Source organism: Chiloscyllium punctatum, chromosome 39 (genome assembly GCF_047496795.1).
Source record: "Chiloscyllium punctatum isolate Juve2018m chromosome 39, sChiPun1.3, whole genome shotgun sequence".
NCBI lineage: Eukaryota > Metazoa > Chordata > Chondrichthyes > Orectolobiformes > Hemiscylliidae > Chiloscyllium > Chiloscyllium punctatum.
The window spans coordinates 59004887-59026326 of record NC_092777.1 but is presented as its reverse complement, the minus strand read 5'-3'; the positions used below and the strand labels follow the sequence as shown (position 1 = coordinate 59026326).

At 41.0% G+C, this 21440-nt stretch overlaps 1 protein-coding gene across 3 annotated transcripts in view; it reads left to right on the top strand.

Moving 5' to 3' along the window:
* Positions 1-4773: 4773 nt before the first annotated feature.
* The window catches only part of smurf2 (SMAD specific E3 ubiquitin protein ligase 2), a 295721-nt gene continuing 279054 nt past the window's right edge, over positions 4774-21440 (top strand). For 2 of the 3 annotated variants that reach the window (XM_072558839.1, XM_072558840.1), the window contains exon 1: positions 4774-5566. In XM_072558839.1, coding sequence (XP_072414940.1) covers positions 5515-5566 — 52 coding nt within the window. In that variant the 5' untranslated portion in view covers positions 4774-5514. The remainder of the gene's footprint in view (positions 5567-21440) is intronic. The other variant, XM_072558838.1, reaches the window with a different exon arrangement.

Genomic DNA, 21440 nt, shown 5'->3' with positions numbered 1-21440 from the left:
CAAAACTAAACATGAAATTCTAACTGAAGTCAGACTAAGGTAATGTACAGATACAAAACAGTATGCTAAGACTTATAGTCAATTGTGTTTTATACACTATGATGAACAGATTTGTTTCTTTCACCATTTCTTTAATACCTTTCCCTGAGATGTGTATGTATGCTTTGTATCTACTGTACCCATAGGCATATGACTGCAGTTAACAGCCCAAGTTTTGCAATTCATCAAGTCCGTCTGAAGCTGACTTATCAATGTCTGTTGAAAATCCAAATATATTACATCTCTTAGTACCCCTCTATCCACTTGACTTGTTACATCCTCAAAGAACTCTAATAAAATTGTCAAACATGAGTTTACATAGAACATTACAGCACAGTACAGGCCCTTCAGCCATCGATGTTGCGCCGACCTGTCATACCAATCTGAAGCCCATCTAACCTACACAATTCCATGTACGTCCATATGCTTGTCCAATGATGACTTAAATGTACTTAAAGTTGGCGAATCTACTATCATTGCAGGCAAAGCATTCCATACCCTTACTACTCTCTGAGTAAAGAAACTACCTCTGACATCTGTCCTATATCTATCACCCCTCAATTTAAAGCTATGTCCCCTTGTGCTCACCGTCACCATACTTGGAAAAAGGCTCTCCCTGTCCACCCTATCTAATCCTCTGATTATCTTATATGTCTCTATTAAGTCACCTCTCAACCTTCTTCTCTCCAACGAAAATAACCTCAAGTCCCTTAGCCTTTCATCATAAGACCTTCCCTCCATACCAGGCAACATCCTAGTAAATCTCCTCTGCACCTTTTCCAAAGCTTCCACATCCTTCTTATAATGCGGTGACCAGAACTGTACACAATACTCCAAGTGTGGCCGCACTAGAGTTTTGTACAGCAGTAGCATAATGTCATGGTTCCGGAACTCAATCCCTCTATTAATAAAAGCTAAAACACTGTATACCTTCTTAACAATCCTGTCAACCTGGGTGGTAACTTTCAAGGATCTGTGTACCTGGACACCAAGATCTCTCTGCTCATCTACACTACCAAGAATCTCACCATTAGTCCAGTACTTTGCATTCCGGTTTTCCCTAATCAAAGTGAATCACCCCACACTTGTCTGCTCATCTCCACTACCAAGAATCTCACCATTAGTCCAGTACTTTGCATTCCGGTTTTCCCTAATCAAAGTGAATCACCCCACACTTGTCAGCATTAAATTCCATTTGCCACCTCTCAGCCCAGCTCTGCAGCTTATTCAAATCTCTCTGTAACCTACAACATCCTTCGTCACTATCCACAACTCTATCAACCTTAGTGTCATCTGCAAATTTACTAACCCACCCTTCTACGCCTCATCCAGGTCGCTTATAAAAATGACGAACAGCAGTGGACCCAACACCGACCCTCGCGGTACACCACTAGTAACTGGACTTCAGGATGAACATATCCCATCAACCACGACCCTCTGTCTTCTTTCAGCAAGCCAATTACTGATCCAAACTGCTATATCTCCCACAATCCCATTCCTCCGCATTTTGTACAATAGCCTACTGTTGGAGAACCTTATCGAACGCCTTGCTGAAATCCATATACACCACATCAACCAGTTTACTCTCATCTACCTGTTTGGTCACCTTCTCAAAGAACTCAATAAGGTTTGTGAGGCACGACCTACCCTTCACAAAACTGTGCTGACTATCCCTAACCAAATTATTCTTTTCTAGATGATTATAAATCTTATCTCTTATAACCTTTTCCAACACTTAACCAACAACTGAAGTAAGGCTCACTGGTCTATAATTACCAGGGTTGTCTCTACTCCTCCTCTTGAACAGGGGAACCACATTTGCTATCCTCCAGTCTTCTGGCACTATTCCTGTAGACAATGACAATTTAAAGATCAATGCCAAAGGCTCAGCAATCTCCTCCCTGGCTTCCCAGAGAATCCTAGAATAAATCCCATCCGACCCAGGGGACTTATCTATTTTCACAATCTGCAGGATTTCTAATACCTCTTCCTTGTGAACCTCAATCCTACCTAGTCTAGTAGCCTGTATCTCAGTATTCTCCTCGACAACATTGTCATTTTCCAGAGTGAATACTGTCGAAAAATATTCATTTAGTGCTTCCCCATCTCCTCTGACTTCACACACAACTTCCCACTACTATCCTCGATTGGCCCTAATCATACTCTCGTCATTCTTTTATTCATTAAATACCTATAGAAAGTCTTAGGGTTTACCCTGATCCTATCCGCCAACTTCTCATGTCTCCTCCTGGCTCTTCTGAGCTCTCTCTTTAGGCCTTTCCTGGCTACCTTGTAACCCTCAAGTGCACTAATTGAGCCTTCACATCTCATCCTAACATAAGCCTTCTTCTTCCTCTTGACCAGAGATTGCACTTCCTTCGTAAACCACAGCTCCCGCACTCTACAGCTTGCTCCCTGCCTGACAGGTACATACTTATCTAGGACACTCAGGAGCTTTTCCTTGAATAAGCTTCACATTTCTAATGTGCCCATCCCTTGCAATTTCCTTCCCCATCCTATTCTTCCTAAATTTTGCCTAATCGCATCATAATTGTCTTTTCCCCAGCTGTAACTCTGGCCCAGTGGTATACACCTATCCCTTTCTATCACTAAAGTAAACATAACAGAATTGTGATTGTTATCACCAAAGTGCTCACCTACTTCCAAGTCTAACACCTAGCCGGACTCATTACCCAGTACCAAATCTAATGTGGCTTCGCCCCTTGTTGGCCTGTCTACATACTGTGTGGGGAGCTCTCCTGCACACACTGGACAAAAACTGACCTATCTATTGTACTCGTACTATAGTGTTCTCAGTCAACATTTGGAAAATTGAAGTCCCCCATGACAACTACCTGTCTCTCTCACTCCTATAGAGAATCACCTTTGCTATCCTTTCCTCTACATTTCTGAAACTATTCGAAGGCCTACAGAAAACTCCCAACAGGATGACCTCTCCTTTCCTGTTTCTAACCTCAGCCCATATTACCTCAGTTGATGAGTCCCCAAACATCCTTTCTGCAACTGTAATACTGTCCTTGACCAACAATGCTACAACTCCTCCTCTTTTACCATTTTCTCTGTTCTTACTGAAACATCTAAATCCTGGAAACTGCAACAACCATTCCTGTCCCTGCTCTATCCATGTCTCCAAAATGGCCACAACTTCGAAGTCCCAGGTACCAACCCATGTTGCAAGTTCACCCACCTTATTCCGGATGCTCCTGGTGTTGAAGTAGACACACTTCAAACCAACTTCTTGCTTGCTGGTGCCATTTTGTGTCCCTGAAACTTGATTTTGGACCTCCCTACTCTCAACCTTTTCTATACTCGAACTACAGTTTTGGTTGGGAGAAAGTGAGGACTGCAGATGCTGGAGATCAGAGCTTAAAAATGTGTTGCTGGAATTTTGGTTCCCAACCCCCTGCTGGATTAGTTTAAACCCACCCCAATAGCCTTAGTGAATTTCGCCCCGCCAGGGTATTGATACCCCTCTGGTTCAGATGAAGACCATCCTGTTTGTAGAGGGTCCCACCTACCCCAGAAAGAGCCCCAATTATCCAAGAAACCAAAACCCTCCCTCCTGCACCATCCCTGTAGCCACTTGTTCAACTCCTCTCTCTCCCTGTTCCTCGCCTCACTAGCACGTGGCATGGGCAACAAACCAGTGACAACAACTCTGTTCGTCCTAGCTCTAAGCTTCCATCCTAGCTCCCTGAATTTCTGCCTTAAATCCCCATCTCTCTTCCTACTATGTCGTTGGTGCCTATGTGGACCACGACTTGGGGCTGCTCCCCCTCCCCCTTAAGGATCCAAAAACACGATCAGAGACATCGCGAACCTATAAATACAGTTGACTCAGGTTGATTGTATTATGATTTTCACACCAGATTATAGTCCAACAGGTTTATTTGGAAGCACTAGCTTTCCCAGCGCTGCTCTTTCATCAGCTCCTTCAACAGTTCCCCAGAATCTAGAGATTTCTGGAAATTTACAACCAATGCAAACTCCATTTCTGCAGCTACCTCTTCTAAGACCCTTGGATGCAAGGCATTAGCTCCAGGACACTTTTCAGCTTTTGGACCTATTAGTTTCACAAGAACGTTTTTTAAACTGATGTTTGCTTTAATGTGCCCCTGAAGTTTTTAATGAGTTGGACAGTTAAAAACCTGACAAAATATTGATTCAAAATCATAGTTGTGACATAGTAAATAGAAAAGGTTATTTCCAGTTGCAGAACGATCGGCAACTTGAGGACACAGAATTAAGGTGACTGGCAAAAATAACTAAGATCCCGGGGGTAACTATATTTTTCAACTTAGCGACATTGCAATGCACTGCCTGAAATGTTGATTCAGTAATAACATTCAAAAGAGAATTGGCTAAATACTTGGGGGTGGAGGGCAATAACAGGTATGGGGAATACCAGGGGAATGTGGTTAATTAGGTAACTCCACAAAAGAGGCAGCACGGTGTCGATGGGATGAATGGGCTTTTTGTGTGCTGTATCACTCAGTGACTAGTTCATTTCATTTGAATCGTGGATTTCATATCGATAGACTATGCATTTCGTAAACTGAACAATCCGATGTCAAGCTCTGACAAACTTACAGACATGGCTGGATCATATTTACTAATAGTGCCCTGCTGGTGAAGTTTCCTTGGTGCTATTTCTCGAGTGCCTTGTTCTTTAGACTCCGAGCAGGAGGAGCTGTAGACTGACAAGAGGGAGGGAGCACAAAGGTGATGTCAGCAAGAACTGTGTTCTGGCTTTCAGTCGAGAAGCCCTGAAGAGGACTTCGACCAAGGAAGCGAGAAAAGAGAAGAAAGCAGCGATTTCAGCCTTAAAAAAAGAAAAAAAAGTATCACTGACAACTTTTTGCTGCTCTGAAGTAGCCCTGAACCTCTCCTCTCCGTCGTTTATGCGTGGATTTTCTGTGGGTGGAAATACTCTCAACAATAAAGGAAGAAAGCAGAGCAACAGCCTATCGACTGGATTTGAACCTTCGACAAAATAAGAATATACCTCGGCAAGAGATCAATCCTGAGCGGTATTCGAAGATGTGAACCGAGGCACAGAGAAAGGGGAGAGTCTCGTTGCTCTGATCGAGACGGTCTGAGGAAGCGAAGGGAGACAGAAAAATCTAGAAGAAAAGTGAAAATTTGATTTTTGTTTCGGAGCATTGGAGGAGGGGGAGTTGTTTTTTTTTTAAATTTCCTGAGGTGAATAATGTTTGTTTTTTTATTTTGATCGATTTTTTTTTGTGGCCGTCCGTTGGTGAGTGTGGGCTATGCACATCCGGGCCACCGGGCTGGAGGAGGCCATCATTGTTCGTTCGGGGAAAGGGGGGAAAAGCGGCGGCGGCGGCCGCTGGCGAACGGGAGATACCATCACCGTTAGCAGCAGCAGCAGGAATTAAACCTCAGTTAAAAATACAAATACAAAAACAAAAAAAAATACAAGCACTCGGGAACATGTCTAATCAAGGAGCCAGGAGGAACGGGCCAGTCAAGTTACGTCTAACAGGTAAGAAGCTGTGAATTGCACACGCATATATAATGTACACAGTGCGTTATAAAGACCTGGTGCTTTAAATAGACCCTTTCATTTTCTCTTTATTTTAAATGATTTGTGAATGGAAAGATTGTTTTGTTTCTAGTGGTTTCCTTCTCTTTGTCCCCACCCCCAATCCCGAGCGGCCAAATAAGTCATGTTATTTGTACACTTTTTTTTCTTTACAGAAGTGTGGTTGAACTTGAATGAGTTTTTTAACTGGCAGATTTTGCTTTTTGAAATTTGTATTTTTTTTTCTTCTTTTCTGTATCTGGACTTCGAGAGAGGTTGTGCCCTCGGATGATTTTATAACCAGGAAATTCCTGTTTCTGTTTGGAGGTTTCGATGCTTGTAATACGTCTTGGGCCTGGCAAAGTAAACTCTCGGTTGTTGAGTTTATTCTTGTGATGAGGGGGGCAGGGGTTGGCTTTGAAACAGCCTGTCTGTTCCTACCACCCCCTCTCTCCGATTTGCATACATGGCATGTTTATAATGTGGCAATGTGTGAGATCAAGAGGTCTTGAGAGTTGCTGTATTTTGTTAATCCACTTGTTGATGTTCCTACCCTTCCAAACAGCAAACTTGGCAAAAGTTCAAAAATTTATTTTTGTTGCCTTGTGCTATTACTGCACTGTGTTTATATTTTTATTTTTTGTCTATGGACTTCACAGTGAAAATATATTAGTTGAAACTGGAGCTTAGTTTCAGGAAGGTTTATGGCAAAATAGCATTTAACATTAAGAATAGGGTTGATTCAAAATAGGAAGTGATGTATAAATTTTTTTTAAGAAAATGCTTATTGTGAAAATTATACTTGTGCTTCTTAGCATTTCCATTAGCTCATGCTTTGTGTGAGCTTGGCTGAAAGATAATACACTTACCTCTGACTAAGAAGGTTGTAGGTTAAAGGTCCATCACATACTTTTGCATATCATTCAGTACAGCAGAGAAGTAGTGCTAGCAAAACATTTGGAGGAGATATTAAACCTTAGGTATTGCATGCTGGCTGGGTTGTTTTAATAGATCTTTGGATACTGTTTGAAGGAGAAGCAGAGAGTATGTATTATGGCCAACGGTCTTTACTCAACCAGTGCTCTAAAAGCATAGAGTCTGGTCTTTAATTTTCTATTTGTTGGACAATGCTATGCTAACAACAGTAACAGCACTTCCAAAAACACTTCCCATTCTATAGAATATTACAAAGGTATAACTACGCTTCACTTTAGAAATTTCATCAATGTTGTTGTTTTGGGAAGTGTAACAGCAAAAAGCAATGCTGTAAATGCTCAGCAAGCCAGGCAATATCTGTGGATACAGAAACAGAGTTATGGTTTCAGATTGATGATCTTGGACTATTTCTAATGAATTATCATCTGTTTGAAATATAAATGCTATTTCTTAGTCCACAGATGTTGCCTGCCATTCTGAGAATTTATGGCATTTTCTGTTTTTTAATTTCAGATTTTTCAACATTTTGTAGAATTGTACACTCGTGTCACTGTTATCAGTGGTGTTGGTTGAAGGGTAAATGGTGATCTGGATGCCCAAGGATCTCTTCTGCTCAGATTAGAGCAATCCACCTGATTTAACTCCTTATCCAAAAGATAGCAACAGTACTGTTTCAGTATGAGAGTATGTCCTTGCGTCTCTTCGAGTGGGGTTAGAACTCGTGACATTGCTCAAACAAGAATCTGACTGAACTAAGTACTATTGAAGAGAAGTATGGACATGAGCAATAAAGTGGAAAAAGTACTGACAATGTGTGCATAATTTTCTTTGTTTATATAAATGTACTGAATAAATGTGGATGAGAATTTAGGAGACATGTTTAGTAAGTTTGCAGATGATGCCAAAATTGGTAGTGTAGTGGACAGTGAAGGAGGTTATCTAAAATTGGTCAATTGAGCCAATGGGCTGAGGAATGGCTGATGGAGTTTAATTTGGATAAGTGCATTTCGGTAAAACACACAAAGGCAGGACTTACACAAATAATAGTAAGGCCCTGGGTGTTGTAGTAGAACAGAGAGGCCTAGGGGTTCAGGTACATAATTCTTTGAAATTTGCATCACATGTAGACATGGTGGTTAAGAAGGTGTTTAGCACACTTTCCTTCATTGTTCAGACCTTTTGAGTATAGGAGTTGGATGTCATTGTTGAGGTTGTTCTGGATGTTGGTAAGGCCTCTTCTAGACTCCTGTGTACATTTCTGGTCACTCTGCTATAGGAAGGTTATTATTCAATTGGAGAGTGTTCAAAAAAGATTTACCAGGATGTTGCTGGGAATGGAAGGTTAGAATTATAAGGATAGGCTGGAGTTATTTTCACTGCATAGTTGGAGGCTGAGGAGTGACCTTACAGAGATTTATAAAATTTGAGGGGCATAGATCAAGTGAATAGCAAGGATCTTTTCCCTAGGGTGGGGGAGTCCTAAACTAGGGGGGCATATTTTTAAGGCGAGAGGAGAAAGATTTAAAAAGGACCTGGACAACCTTTTTAAAGAGTGGTCCGTAAGTGGAATGAACTGGCAGAGGAATAGACCATAGGTGCAGGAGTAGGCCATTCTGCCCTTCGAGCCTGCACCACCATTCAATATGATCATGGCTGATCATCCTTAATCCGTATCCTGTTCCTGCCTTATCTCCATAACCCTTGATTCCACTATCCTTGAGAGGTCTATCCAACTCTTTCTTAAATGAATCCAGAGACTGGGCCTCCACTGCCCTCTGGGGCAGAGCATTCCACACAGCCAGCACTCTCTGGGTGAAGAAGTTTCTCCTCATCTCTGTCCTAAATGGTCTACCCCGTATTTTTAAGCTGTGTCCTCTGGTTCGGCACTCACCCATCAGCGGAAGCATGTTTCCTGCCTCCAGAGTGTCCAATCCTTTAATAAAGTTGTACGTCTCAATCAGATCCCCTCTCAGTCTTCTAAACTCAAGGATATACAAGCCCAGTCACTCCAGTCTTTCAGCGTAAGGTAGTCCCGCCATTCCTGCCTGGTTAATGCAGGTACAGTTACAACATTTGGATAAGTACATGGAAGGATTTGGAGGGAGGTGGGTCAAATACGAGCAAATGGGACTAGTTTGGTTTGGGTACATGGTCAGCGTGGGCTAATTGGACTGAATGGTCTGTTTCTGCCTCTGAAACCATGACTCTACATTGTCTAATAAATTCTTAATCTCAGTCTGCTTGCTAGAAGCCGCATTGGCCAAATTCGGGGGCATGTTTTCTATGTGAGAACAATGCATGTTAATTGGAAGGACAGAGGGCAATTTAAAATCGGAGGAAAAGTTGAATATCTACTGTGGATTATCCAGTTAGTATGTCCTATGTTATTACTTATTGGTCCAGATAAATTGGAGGTATTTTGTTTTTGTGTTTTTTAAACCAACTTTAGTTGCACCAATTGTATATAGTAGGCATAATACTTTCATTTAAAGTTTTTTTTTTAAGAGCTTCATCGTATTTCAAACTGTATCTTCCAGGTTGAATGTCAAGTAAAACCATTGGATACACGTTTGTCAGTGATTCATCTTTTGTAATTCATTTTGGAAATGAATTTGCATTTGACATACATTTACAAATTTTCACATAATTTGGGCAGAGTTTCATTTCATGCTAACTCCTGGTGTCTTCAAGTTTACGTTTATAAGAGACAATGAGCACTAGTTACAGCTTTATTTGAAGCAAAAATCTTTGGAAACAGTGGGTTTGTTGCAGGGAAGGCATTACTTTGACTCACTTGGAATAAGTTAATTAAGTCTTAAAATGATTAAAAATTCCCGTGGTACTATGTGACAGCAAAAGTGCAACCCTTGGACATGCTTATTGGAGTCTGTGAAGTTAACTGACGACATGCTGCTTGTGGACCTAAATAAAATCAGTGATATTTAGTTTTAAACATTTAGCAGATTCTCCTGATTTTCTTTGGCTCAGTAAGTTTTTTAACCCCTCGGTAAGTCATACAGATTAGGAAGCTGTCAGGTTCAAATATCTATCTTTGCTCAGTTAGGTGATCTCAACCAGGACATTTCATATGATCACACTACAGTTGGTCTCTGGGGTGAGGGAGGGGAAAAATCATCCAGACTTCCTCCCCCTAATTATTCAATTATCATTGCTGGAAGTGTGCGTTTTTCTTGGTATCAAGATGATGACGACGATAATTAAGTGGCCAGCAGACCTTTAATGTCCAAACTCTGTCTCTCATTGTGCATTATAGAGTTCCCAGTTCTTCTAGAACTGTAAATCATTAAGAAGTGAATCCTACAGTAGATGACGAAGATCAGCTGGAACTTCAAAAATCTCAATTAACAGATCTTGAATTTGGCAGCAGGAGTATTGGAGTGCAACAGTTGGCCTCATTACCCTATGATTTGAGTGGATTAAAATTGGCACGATTCCAGTTCTCTTGCTTTCCAGTAAACTGAGCTTTTGCTTAATCCAGGGAAGTTTTTTGTTACTTAAAATTCGCAATTTTACTGTTTTTGGAGTTGTTTTGTATACCTGTTGTTTCCAAATATTACAGATGAGTTGTAATTGTAAAATTTTGCAAGATGGAGTCTGAGAAATGTACAGCATGGAAACAGACCGTTTGGTCCAACTTGTCCGTGCCGGCCAGATGTCCTAACCTAATCTAGTTCTATTTGCCAGCACTTGGCTCATATCCCTCTAAACCCCTCCTATTCATCTACCCATCCAGATGCCCTTTAAATGCTGTAATTGTACCAGCCTCCACCATTTTCTCTGGCAGCTCATTCTATACATGCACCACACTGTGTGAAAAAGTTGACCCTTAGGTTCCTTTTTATATCTTAGCCCCTTTCACTCTTAATTAGTTTTTTGAAGGTTGGCAGTTTCAGTTCAGTTGAGTTGTTCTGATGACTCCTTGTAATTGTATTCGAAGCTGAGGAATAGACAGCTTATCCTATACATAGTCTTGTAAAATCCTAATGTTCCATTTTTTATTGTTACTCTACCCAGCTTCTTTACTGAATTTGATAAAGCAGTGTGACATATTATAAAAAAAATCAGGGAACTGCCATCTGATGGCATATGGTTTACATTGGCAATGCACCAACATATTATCTCCGTTTGTCCCAGTGGATTGCAACAAAATTTATCATTGGCATTGCGATAATTTATTCCCAAGTTATCCTTCAGCTATGCCAATGTCTCAGCAATTTCATCAGGCGAGTAGTGGAGCCCTTCAGACCAGGATTCATTGGTGCTCAATCCCTAGTTTGAGGCACGTAAGCTGATGTCCGTTAACTTGGTTGCAGGGATTTTATCTCCTCCCAGTGTGTTTGATAATGACAGGATTGAGCTAAATGTCATGCCCTGAATGACTAGTCTTCCAAGCCTTATGTTGAATACTAATTTATTTTAGTTGAGATATATTTGGAGCTGGTATTTGTACTGTGCCGTGGAATTGATCTTTTTTGGAAAAGAAGAACTTGGTGAGGAGAATAGGTTAGATTAGATTACTTACAGTGTGGAAACAGGCCCTTCGGCCCAACAAGTCCACACCGACCTGCCGAAGCGCAACCCACCCAGACCCATTCCCCTACATTTACCCCATCACCTAACACTACAGGCAATTTAGCATGGCCAATTCACCTAACCTGTACATTTTTGGACTGTGGGAGGAAACCAGAGCACCCGGCGGAAACCAACGCAGACACAGCGAGAATGTGCAAACTCCACACAGTCAGTCGCCTGAGGCGGGAATTGAACCTGGGTCTCTGGCGCTGTGAGGCAGCAGTGCTAACCGCAGTGCTAACCACTGTGCCACAGTGCTGCCCACTAATATTTTAATAAACTTCATGTCCTGTTTAGCAATTTTTATTTTTAAATGTTTTTGGGGTTGCCATTTCAAAGAATGTTGTGGAATAATGCACAATGTTTTTATTTGGTGGTAATATTGTATTTTGTTTGTACTGCGAAATTTTTGTTCTTGAGAATGTATAGCATTTTCCAGCTTGTGTTTTCAATGGTTGTGGATTTCTGTCCTAATCTCTGCATCCTGTGATCTTCAATAAATATGAATAGTAAATGCAGGATCGGTAAGTGAACAAAAGGAAAAGCCTGGCCAGAACCTTTTTAAGATCTCTGTTATACATGTTATGGAGTTGCAGCAGGGCGGCATTAGGTTCTTGTCCTATTCCAGATGTGCTTAAATGCCACCCTTACCTGAGCATCTTATGGCCTTTGCAGTTGGATCACTGATGCTGGAACAGGCTTCTCTGTTTGAGATTATAATTTGAATGCCAAAGATAGTCTCTTAGCCACATGCACACACTGGAAAACTAAGCTAAAACTCTATGTACTCAAAAATGATTTTTTTTTGTCTTGGGGCTAGTAGAGGAGACCTTGAGGACTACTGAGCAAGCACAAAGGAAAGGTGAAAATGTGCGTTTTTACGATTTGCATCATTGGATTGATGCCCTGGTCAGGGCTTTCCATGTTCTACTGTAAACATAATGGAAACACAAATAAAAATCATGCAACTGTTCCTGTTGAGGTTGTGTGGTAGAAATGTGTAAGCAGATAGACTATCAAATTACTAATAGCTGAGTTGGCCATAAATATTAGCTCAAAAATGTTGGTGTTACCCCATTGTAGATCTATATTCTTCATAGAATTGTCATGAAGTGTAATTATGGGATGTATGATAGTTTACTTAAATTGTGAAAAATGGCTGGCGGTTTGTCTGAGATAATATAATTCTTTCAAACCTATTGGAGGTAGATGCATTGGGAGAAATTTGAAGTGAAGAATTAAATCGTGTAGAATTAAACTATTTTGGCATAAGTATATCTGTGTCACTGTAGTATGTTTGGTAAAATATGCCAAACAAGCTTAGGAATGACACTGGGATTTTTGTTTGGTTGCCTTTGGCGATCAAGTAGAATTTGAATAGAACTTCCTCCTAGATTTAAAGGCGAAGCAGGAGTTATTTTTGAAAGACTTTACAGAAAGACTGGTTAGGTGATTTTTGGTCATTCTGTGTTTCCCGATTTTAAACTTTTGGAATTTAGGTCACATCACTGAAAGATAGATTGCTAATGAAGTACCGTGAGTGGGAAGGTGTATTTTTCAAATGGGCAATAAAAAGTCCTTTTTAGTATGTGTTTAGTTGGTTAGTTTAAACCTCATGTTTGTTGAATGCAAGATGTAGACATTGTTCAAAGTATTTATTAAAGTCAATAAAGTGTGGAGCTGGAAAAGCACAGCAGGTGAAACAGCATCAGAGGAGCAAGGGTGTCGATGTTTCAGGTGGAACCTTTCATCAGAACTAGTGATGCAGGTAGGAGGTGATTGTGATTGGTCTGTGGGAAGGATGGAGCGAATAAGTGGAAGGAAGATGGACTGGTTAGGTCAAGTCACAGGAAGCCGGGGCAAAGAGGGAAGGCTGGACCTGGGATGAGGTGGGGATGGGGAGATTTGGAAGCTGGTGAATTCTACGTTATGGTCATGTGGTGGTAGGCTCTTGAGGCAGAAGATGAGGTGTTCTTCCTCCACTTTGCATGTGGCCTTATTTTGACGGTGGAGGACGCCCAGAGAGGACAAGTTGGGGGAATTGAAATGGCTGGCAACCGGAAGGTGGCGTTGATTGTAATGAACAGATCATACGTGTTCCCTGAACCGGTTCACGAATTTGTGCTCAGTCTCTCTCATGTAGAAGAGACCACATCAGGGACAACCAATGCAATAAATCAGGTTAGAGGAAATGCAGGTGAATCTCTGTGAATTTGAAATGATTCTTTTTGAGGCCTTGGACAGAGGTAAGAGGGGTGGTGTGAAGGCAGGTTTTGTACCTACTGTGGCCGCAGGGAAAGGTGCCAGGTTTGAAGGGCAGGTTGGTGGGGAGTGTGGACCTAATGAAGGAGTCACAGGAAATTATTCTTGCAGAAAGTGGATCGGGGTGGGAGGGAAATATCACTTTAGTAGTGGGATTAGAATGCAGGTGGCAGAAATGGTGGCAGGATGATGCGTTGGATTTGGAGATTAGTGGGATGGAATGTGAGGACCTTGTGGTTCGGGTTGGGGGGAGGAGTTTGAAGGCAGAGGTGTGGGAAATGGAGGCGATGCAGCTGAGGGCATTGTTGGTCATGGGGGAGGGAAAATTATGGTCCACCAAGTAGGAGGACGCCTCGAGTGGAATCACTCTCCTGGGAACAGATATGGCAAAGGTGGCGGAGTTGGGAGAATGGGATCACATATTTTTGCAGGAGGTGGTGTGGGACGAGGTGTTGTCGAGTTGCATGGGAATTGGTGCATTTGAAATAGATGTTGGTGCTGAGTTGGTTACCAGAGATGGAGACTGAGAGGTCCAGGAAGGGGAGGAACGTGTCAGAGATGGTGCAGGTGAATTTGAGGTCGGGGGGAAGGTGCGGGTGAAGTAGATGAACTGTTCAAGCTCTTCATGGGAATACAAGGCAGCACTGATACTGTCATCAATGTAGCAGAGGGAAAAGTGGGGGGATGATCTGTGCCCTTGAATCAACCCCACCTTCTGGTTGCCAGCCATCTCAACCTCCCCTCCCACTCCCCTGATGTCATGTCCATCTTGGGCATCCTTGACTGTCAAAACAAGGCTACATGCAAAGTGGAAAAAAATTGGGCCCCCCATGCTCTTTCCTCACCACTGTACAAGATGTATGCAAATTATAAGATCTTAAGACTCATTGCGAGTCAACAAAGATTTGTAATTACCATTCTCCTCTCTATGCACGATTTTCACTCTTTTTTTTGTAACCTTACCCTTGTTTCTGTCCTATCCTCCTTCCTGTCTCCCCACTCATTAGCTGGGAAGCATCTACTGGTTTTAGGAATTTGCTAATGATATGCCAGTGTTTGTTTGTTTTTGTATTCTTTCAACATTTTGTTATTCCGGCACCACTGTCTCTCAATTCAGGTGTGTGGATTCCGTTAGGGTTAAGTTAAAACACTATGGCAAATACATCGCTGCTGAAGGTTGGGAAAAGGTTTTTTTCCCCTAGACAAATAGACAAACAATAATTCAAGCATTACTTTATCGACTTCAACAAAGCATAATACGAGGAATATGACCCAAGAAAGAACTGATTAGGTTTTGGTGAAGACGCAGAGCAAAATCTTGGATTTTTAAAAAATAGGATCTGTTAATTTTGAGTGATTGGACAAAGTGATTCAGAAATGTGTTGTTTTAGTTAGAATATTGTTGATTGTCAACACTTGATAGTAAATTCTATTGACACATTTTATGGGACAAAGGTTCAAGTAGAAGTGTAAAAGTCTTATGTTGTGTTTTAACACTGAGTTCAGACAGCTTGATGGAGGTATGTGCTTTACTTGTTGTAAATCTGTGAAGTTATGATTAACAAAGTACTGCAAGTCCATTGTGTGTTGTTCTTTCCTAAGGTAGATCACACATGATTTTGCTTTATCAGTTGTGATATTTACAGAGAAAGCCTCAGCTTCTGTTCTTAAAGTTTTCCAAGCTGGCTCAAAGATTGGCACCAAACTGACGCTAACCATTTCTTTGACCACTAAATTACTTTTAAATACTATTCTATCCTGTTAAATAGTAATACCTGGATGTATTTTAATATTTTAAAATGGGCAGTCATTTCTGTTTTTGTAAACTTAAGTTTGTCCTCTCTTTTTCAGTACATTGGGGACATGAGAAAAATTGAATTCTGAGCTGAAGGACGTCATGTTGAAACAGTTGGTCAGAGGTGATTTTAAAGAACGAGGGTATTAGAGAGGCTGGAAGTTTGTGTAAGGCTGAGGGCCCAGCCCTCTGATAAACAGAAGGAAGAGTAATGAGCAAAAGGCCTGTGTCAGAACAAGAGTGGGAACTAGAGACGGGTGATGATAGGAGATGGCAAGACTATTATAGTCTTGAAGGAGGAAATATCAGTACTTAAAGATCAAGAATGGCATAAAAAAAATTAAAGAAGCAACTAGTACACTTCAAAATAACTCTGCTGAGAATTATTGGAATGATGAAGGAATGATATGTGCACTTAGGGGGAGATCAGGAGACCAAGAGATGATGTTTCAGAAAGAATGGGAATTTGTAAGCAGAGTATGGGGAAACTGAATAGAACTGCACTTCAAGTATATTTCTGCATTGTTCGTACTTGTGATATAAAAAAAGGCGGTTGAGAGACACTCACTAGTCAAAACACTGCAGATTGTAGCGTGACAGTGGGTATTCCTGGGAGGCGATGTTTTGAACATGAGATAACTTGGAGGAAGTGATGTGTACAGACAATTAGGGGCAAGTATTTGATAATGCAGTGAGATTATTTTGTGATAGACGAGAGATAGTCATAGCAAACAAATACCAGATTTCCTGAAAATTCCAAAGTTTTTGTAGTGAAGTCTCAAAATGCTGTTTTCTCTAGCAAGTTGGGATTTATTTACTAGTAACATCTTCATTTGTATAGAAGAGTGCATGAATCTGCCACTTTGTCTGTTACTTATCTTGCAAATCACGATTTGTATTTGTTCTGTATTTTTTATGCTATTTTGTTATTTAGATTAGCCTTGTGGCTATTTCTATTTAATTGACTCCAGTCTGTCTCTTTTTGAATGTCCTTGATTTTAGACAAGGTTTACCGTCATTGGTTCAGTGTTTGGTATGTGCATTTTAAGTCATGTACTCTAAACATGCTTTTGGAGTAATTTTAATACAGCTTTAGTTATGCAACACCCAACAAATTTGCCAACCCTCTTCGTTTTGCCGAAGTATGCATTCTGTATTCATAAGCATTTTTTGATGAGAAGCTTTTACCTTTGGGGTAAGGGAAGGAAATCATTGATGCCAGATTTGATCTAGTCCCCTCCTGATATCCACCGCTATATTTTGCAGCTGATTTTATTAGGTAATGATCAGGCACAGCAACACTGACTTATTTTCCACATCTCTCTCGTCCAGGGCCACTGAGCCTCATTATTCAGCTGCGGCTACTACCTGAAGTTATGTTGTGAACAATGCATGATTTTATTTTTCTACTGTAGATGTTTCAAGTTGGATGGAACGGTTTTTGTGGAAGTAAAGCTATGCTGCAAATCGAGAACAAACATAAAAATCAAGTTTAAAAACAGAAACGACTGCCCATTTTAAAACCTTTTCTAGAAATTCAATTTGCTTTTGGGTCATTTGTGCTCTTCACAGGATCTCTGTGACAGTGCGCAATTGTTTATTGCAACTTTGCATAAAACATTTGTGCAATCAACCCACTTTTATTTTGTTTGTTAATTGTGTTGTACAGACTCATTTCATTGTGTAATAGAGACTGCAGTTTCATTAATTACAGTTTCAAAGTTGCACATTCAAAATGTATTTTAGTGATTTTTATGTTTATAAAAATATAATTTTTAATATGCAATATAGTAATGGCTTTGGAGATTACTACATGAGACACATTTCTAGTTAAGAGGCTTGGAACATGTGAACTGGGAGGATGAGATGGGAAATTATTTTCAGAAAAGTAATGTTTAAATTTTACATGAATGGCTTTGTGAATGTCACTGAATCATTTAACATTTTTATCCTTTTAATTGTCCTCTTTTTCTCTGCTAGCTGGTTTATGATGGGATGTTTGATAGGCATTGGCTTTCACATTGAAGTGGACATTATTCAGAGCCATTGAGTTGGGGCACTGCATCAAAACTAGATCATGATGACACAGAAGGCTTATTAGCTTATGGAACCGGTGCTGACTATCTGTACAGCAGTCCAGTCACACTCTCATTCCTTCAGTCTATCCCTGTAGCTCTCTAAATGCATATGTTTGATCACCCATCCAACTTGCTCATGAAATCATTCATGTTCTCTACTTCCACTGCCATGCTGGGCAGCTGGTTCCAAATAAACACCATTCATTATATGAAAAATAGGTTCCTCCAGGAGGCACTGCAGAGTAACCAGGGTTGAAACCTTAACTTATATCCTTTCATTTGTCCAGGCTACTGACCATTATCCTCCTGCCTCACTGGTTAACTTCATGCCAGATTACAGTAGAATCAAAGGGCACATTGGATAAAAGAAAAAGGGGAATATTGAAAATTAATCTAATTTTATGCCTGCTGCAATGTGCCATTTTGGTAAATAAAGTCGGTGCAACTTGTTAAAAGCATTTGCAACTCCACTATGCGATGTTAGATTTGAAATCAGTAATTGTGAACTCTTCTCCCTATCACTATTGTACCCGTCCCCTACTTCACCATGCACCTGCACATTAATCAGTCAATGCTAGCTAATAAAAGAAAAGTCATCAAAAGACTTCAGTGCAATTAAGCTGTGTTTGAAGTTGATGTTTTTGTAATTACTTTTATAAAGAGACCCATATTCAGGATTCAACATTCCAATCAACAGAAATCTGGAGGAAAAAAAATCTCTGACCCATGTTTGATTTATTCTTGTAGAGTGAGAAACTTTACTGTTTGCCATGTTAGGCTGGTACAAAGAGATTGGGGCATCACTGGAGACTCCATAATAAGAGATGGACTGTGCCAGTAGGTGAATATAATCTCTTTGAGAACTATTCTTGAAGAAGCCATATTAGATCACTTCTGTAACAGACTTGACATTTACAAAACGTGACTGTAATTTCACTTTTGCCTGAACGTACTTTGACACAGGATTCTGGGTAATCCAAGATGGAGACGGGAAAAATTTCTGGCTGTAAGAGCTGCTCTCTTTTTTTTGAGCTATTTTAGGTGTTGGAGGTGATTTCCTCGAATTCCAGGAGCAGCAATTACTGTTTTATATGCTGTTGTATTGTTTTGGAACTTTGGAAGAAAAAAAGTAAAAGCAGTTTAAAAGGGAGAAGAGCAGACAAAGGAAGCTCATGGTGAGGACAGTGCAGGAGAGAGAGAGAGAGAGACCCTGCACAGTTGCCGCCTTTGCTGTTTGAATTCGTGTATCGCTAGACATCGGAGTGTATCTGGGAAAATTAATAAACAGTGAAATTCACAACTAATCTTGGAGGAACTGTTGGCGAAGTTCACAGCACAGAATCAGATAAGTTAATTGTTGTTTTAAGTCTGTCCAAGAGAAAGGCTGCAGTAGTGAGTATAGTGGATTCTTTCTTGATTATATGTTTTTGGAGATAAGTCTCTTGATTAAACTTAAAATATAAGCCATAGCTATTAATTTAACCTGGGGCAATGTTTGTAGAGGAACAAGACGGTGTTATTTTCTGGGTCTGTAGATTGTGAAGGAGCAAAAATGGCCTTTGCAGTGAGATGTACTTCTTGTCAGATGTGGGACTTTAAAGAGAGTTTAAGGTTTACTGTGGATTATATCTGCCATAAATGCTGTTGGATGCGAATCTTATCAGACCGAGTGGATCGGTTGGAGAGACAGATAGAAGCGATGAGGAATTAGCAACAGTATGTGCTGAATGGCAGTTATAGGAAGGGGGAAAAGTCTCAGATCCAGTCACATAGATGGGTTAACTCCAGGAAGGATGAGTGAGGTTGGCACCTAGGGCAGGAGTCTTTTGTGGACATAGCCATTTCAAACCAGTATGCTGTTTTGGAAAATGTAGGGGGTAACGGATTCTCAGGGGAATGTAGCACAAACAGCCAAGTTTCTGGTATTGAGACTGGCTCTAATGCAACGCGGGGTACATCGGCTTCCAAGAGATCAATTGTGTTATGGATTCTGTAGTCCAAGGTACAGACAGACGTTTCTGTGGCCAGCAGAGAAAAAGCAAAATGGTGTATTGTTTCCCTGGTGCCAGGATCAAGGATGTCTCGGAGAGGGTACAGAATGTTCTCATGGGGGGGAAGGGCCAGCAGGAGGTCATTGTCCACATTGGAACGGAAAAGGTTGAGACTCTGAAGGGAGATTACAGAGAGTTAGGCAGAAATTTAAAAAGGAGGCCCTCAAGGGAAGTAATATCTGGATTACTCCCAGTGCTATGAGCTAGTGAGGGTAGGAATAGGAGGATAGAGCAGATGAATGCATGGCTGAGGAGTTGGTATATGGGAGAAGGATTCACATTTTTGGATCATTGGAATCTCTTTTGGGATAAAAGTGACCTGTACAAGAAGGATGGATTGCACCTAAATTGGAAGGGGACTAATATACTGGCAGGGAAATTTGCTAGAACTGCTTGGGAGGATTTAAACTAGTAATGTGTGTCGGGGGGAGGGGGGACACCCAGGGAGATAGTGAGGAAAGAGATCGATCTGAGACTGGTACAGTTGAGAACAGAAGAGAGTCAAACAGTCAGGGCAGGCAGGGACAAGGTAGGACTAATAAATTAAACTTTTTATTTATTTCAATGCACGGGGCCTCACAGGGAAGGCAGATGAACTCAGGGCATGGTTAGGAACATGGGACTGGGATATCATAGCAATTACGGAAACATGGCTCAGGGATGGGTGGGACTGGCAGCTTAATGTTCCAGGATACAAATGCTACAGGAAGGATAGAAAAGGAGGCAAGAGAGGAGGTGCAGTGGCATTTTTGATCAGGGCTAGCGTTACAGCTGTGCTGAGGGAGGATATTTTGCATCAGTATTTAGTGTGGAAAAGGATATGGGAGATATAGACTGTAGGGAAGTTATTTGGGTGGAACTGAGAAATAAGAAAAGGATGATCACCTTATTGGGATTGTATTATAGACCCCCCAATAGTCAGAGGGAAATTGAGAAACAAACTTGTAAGGAGTTCTCAGCTATCTGTAGGAATAATAGGGTAGTTATGGTAGGGCATTTTAACTTTCCAAACATCAACTGGGACTGCCATAGTGTTAAAGGTTTAGATGGAGAGGAATTTGTTAAGTGCATATAAGACAATTTTCTGATTCAGTCTGTGGATGTACCTACTAGAGAAGGTGCAAAACCTGATCTACTCTTGGGAAATAAGGCAGGACAGGTGACTGAGGTGTCCGTGGGGGAGCACTTTGGGGCCAGCGACCATAATTCTATTCATTTTAAAATAGTGACGGAAAAGGATAGAGCAAATCTAAAAGTTGAAGTTCTAAATTGGAGAAAGGCATATTTTGACGGTATTAGGCAAGAACTTTCAAAAGCTGATTGGACGCAGATGTTCACAGGTAAAGGGACGGCTGGAAAATGGGAAGCCTTCAGAAATGAGATAACAAGAATCCAGAGAAAGTATATTCCTGTCAGGGGGAAAGGGAAGGCTGGTAGGTATAGGGAATGCTGGATGACAAAAGAAACTGAGGATTTGGTTAAGTAAAAGAAGGAAGCATATGTCAGGTATAGACAGGATAGATCGAGTGAATCCTTAGAAAAGTATAAAGAAAGTAAGAGTATACATAAGAGGGAAATCAGGAGGACAAAATTGGGACATGAGATAGCTTTGGCAAAAAGAATTAAGGAGAATCCAAAGGGTTTTTACAAATATATTAAGGACAAAAGGGAAATGAGGGAGAGAATAGGGCCCCTTGAAGATCAGCAAGGCGGCCTTTGTGTGGAGCCACAGAAAATGGAGGCGATACTAAATGAATATTTTGCATCAGTATTTAGTGTGGAAAAGGATATGGAAGATATAGACTGTAGGGAAATAGATGGTGACATCTTTCAAAATGTCCAGATTACAGAGGAGGAAGTGCTGGATGTCTTGAAACAGGTAAAGGTGGATAAATCCCCAGGACCTGATCAGGTATACCCAAGAACGCTGTGGAAAGCTAGAGAAGTGATCGCTGGGCCTCTTGCTGAGATATTTGTATCATCGATAGTCACAGGTGAGGTGCCAGAAGACTGGAGGATGGCAAACGTGGTGCCACTGTTTAAGAAGGGTGGTAAAGACAAGCCAGGGAACGATAGACCGGTGAGCCTGACCTCGGTGGTGGGCAAGTTGTTGGAGGGAA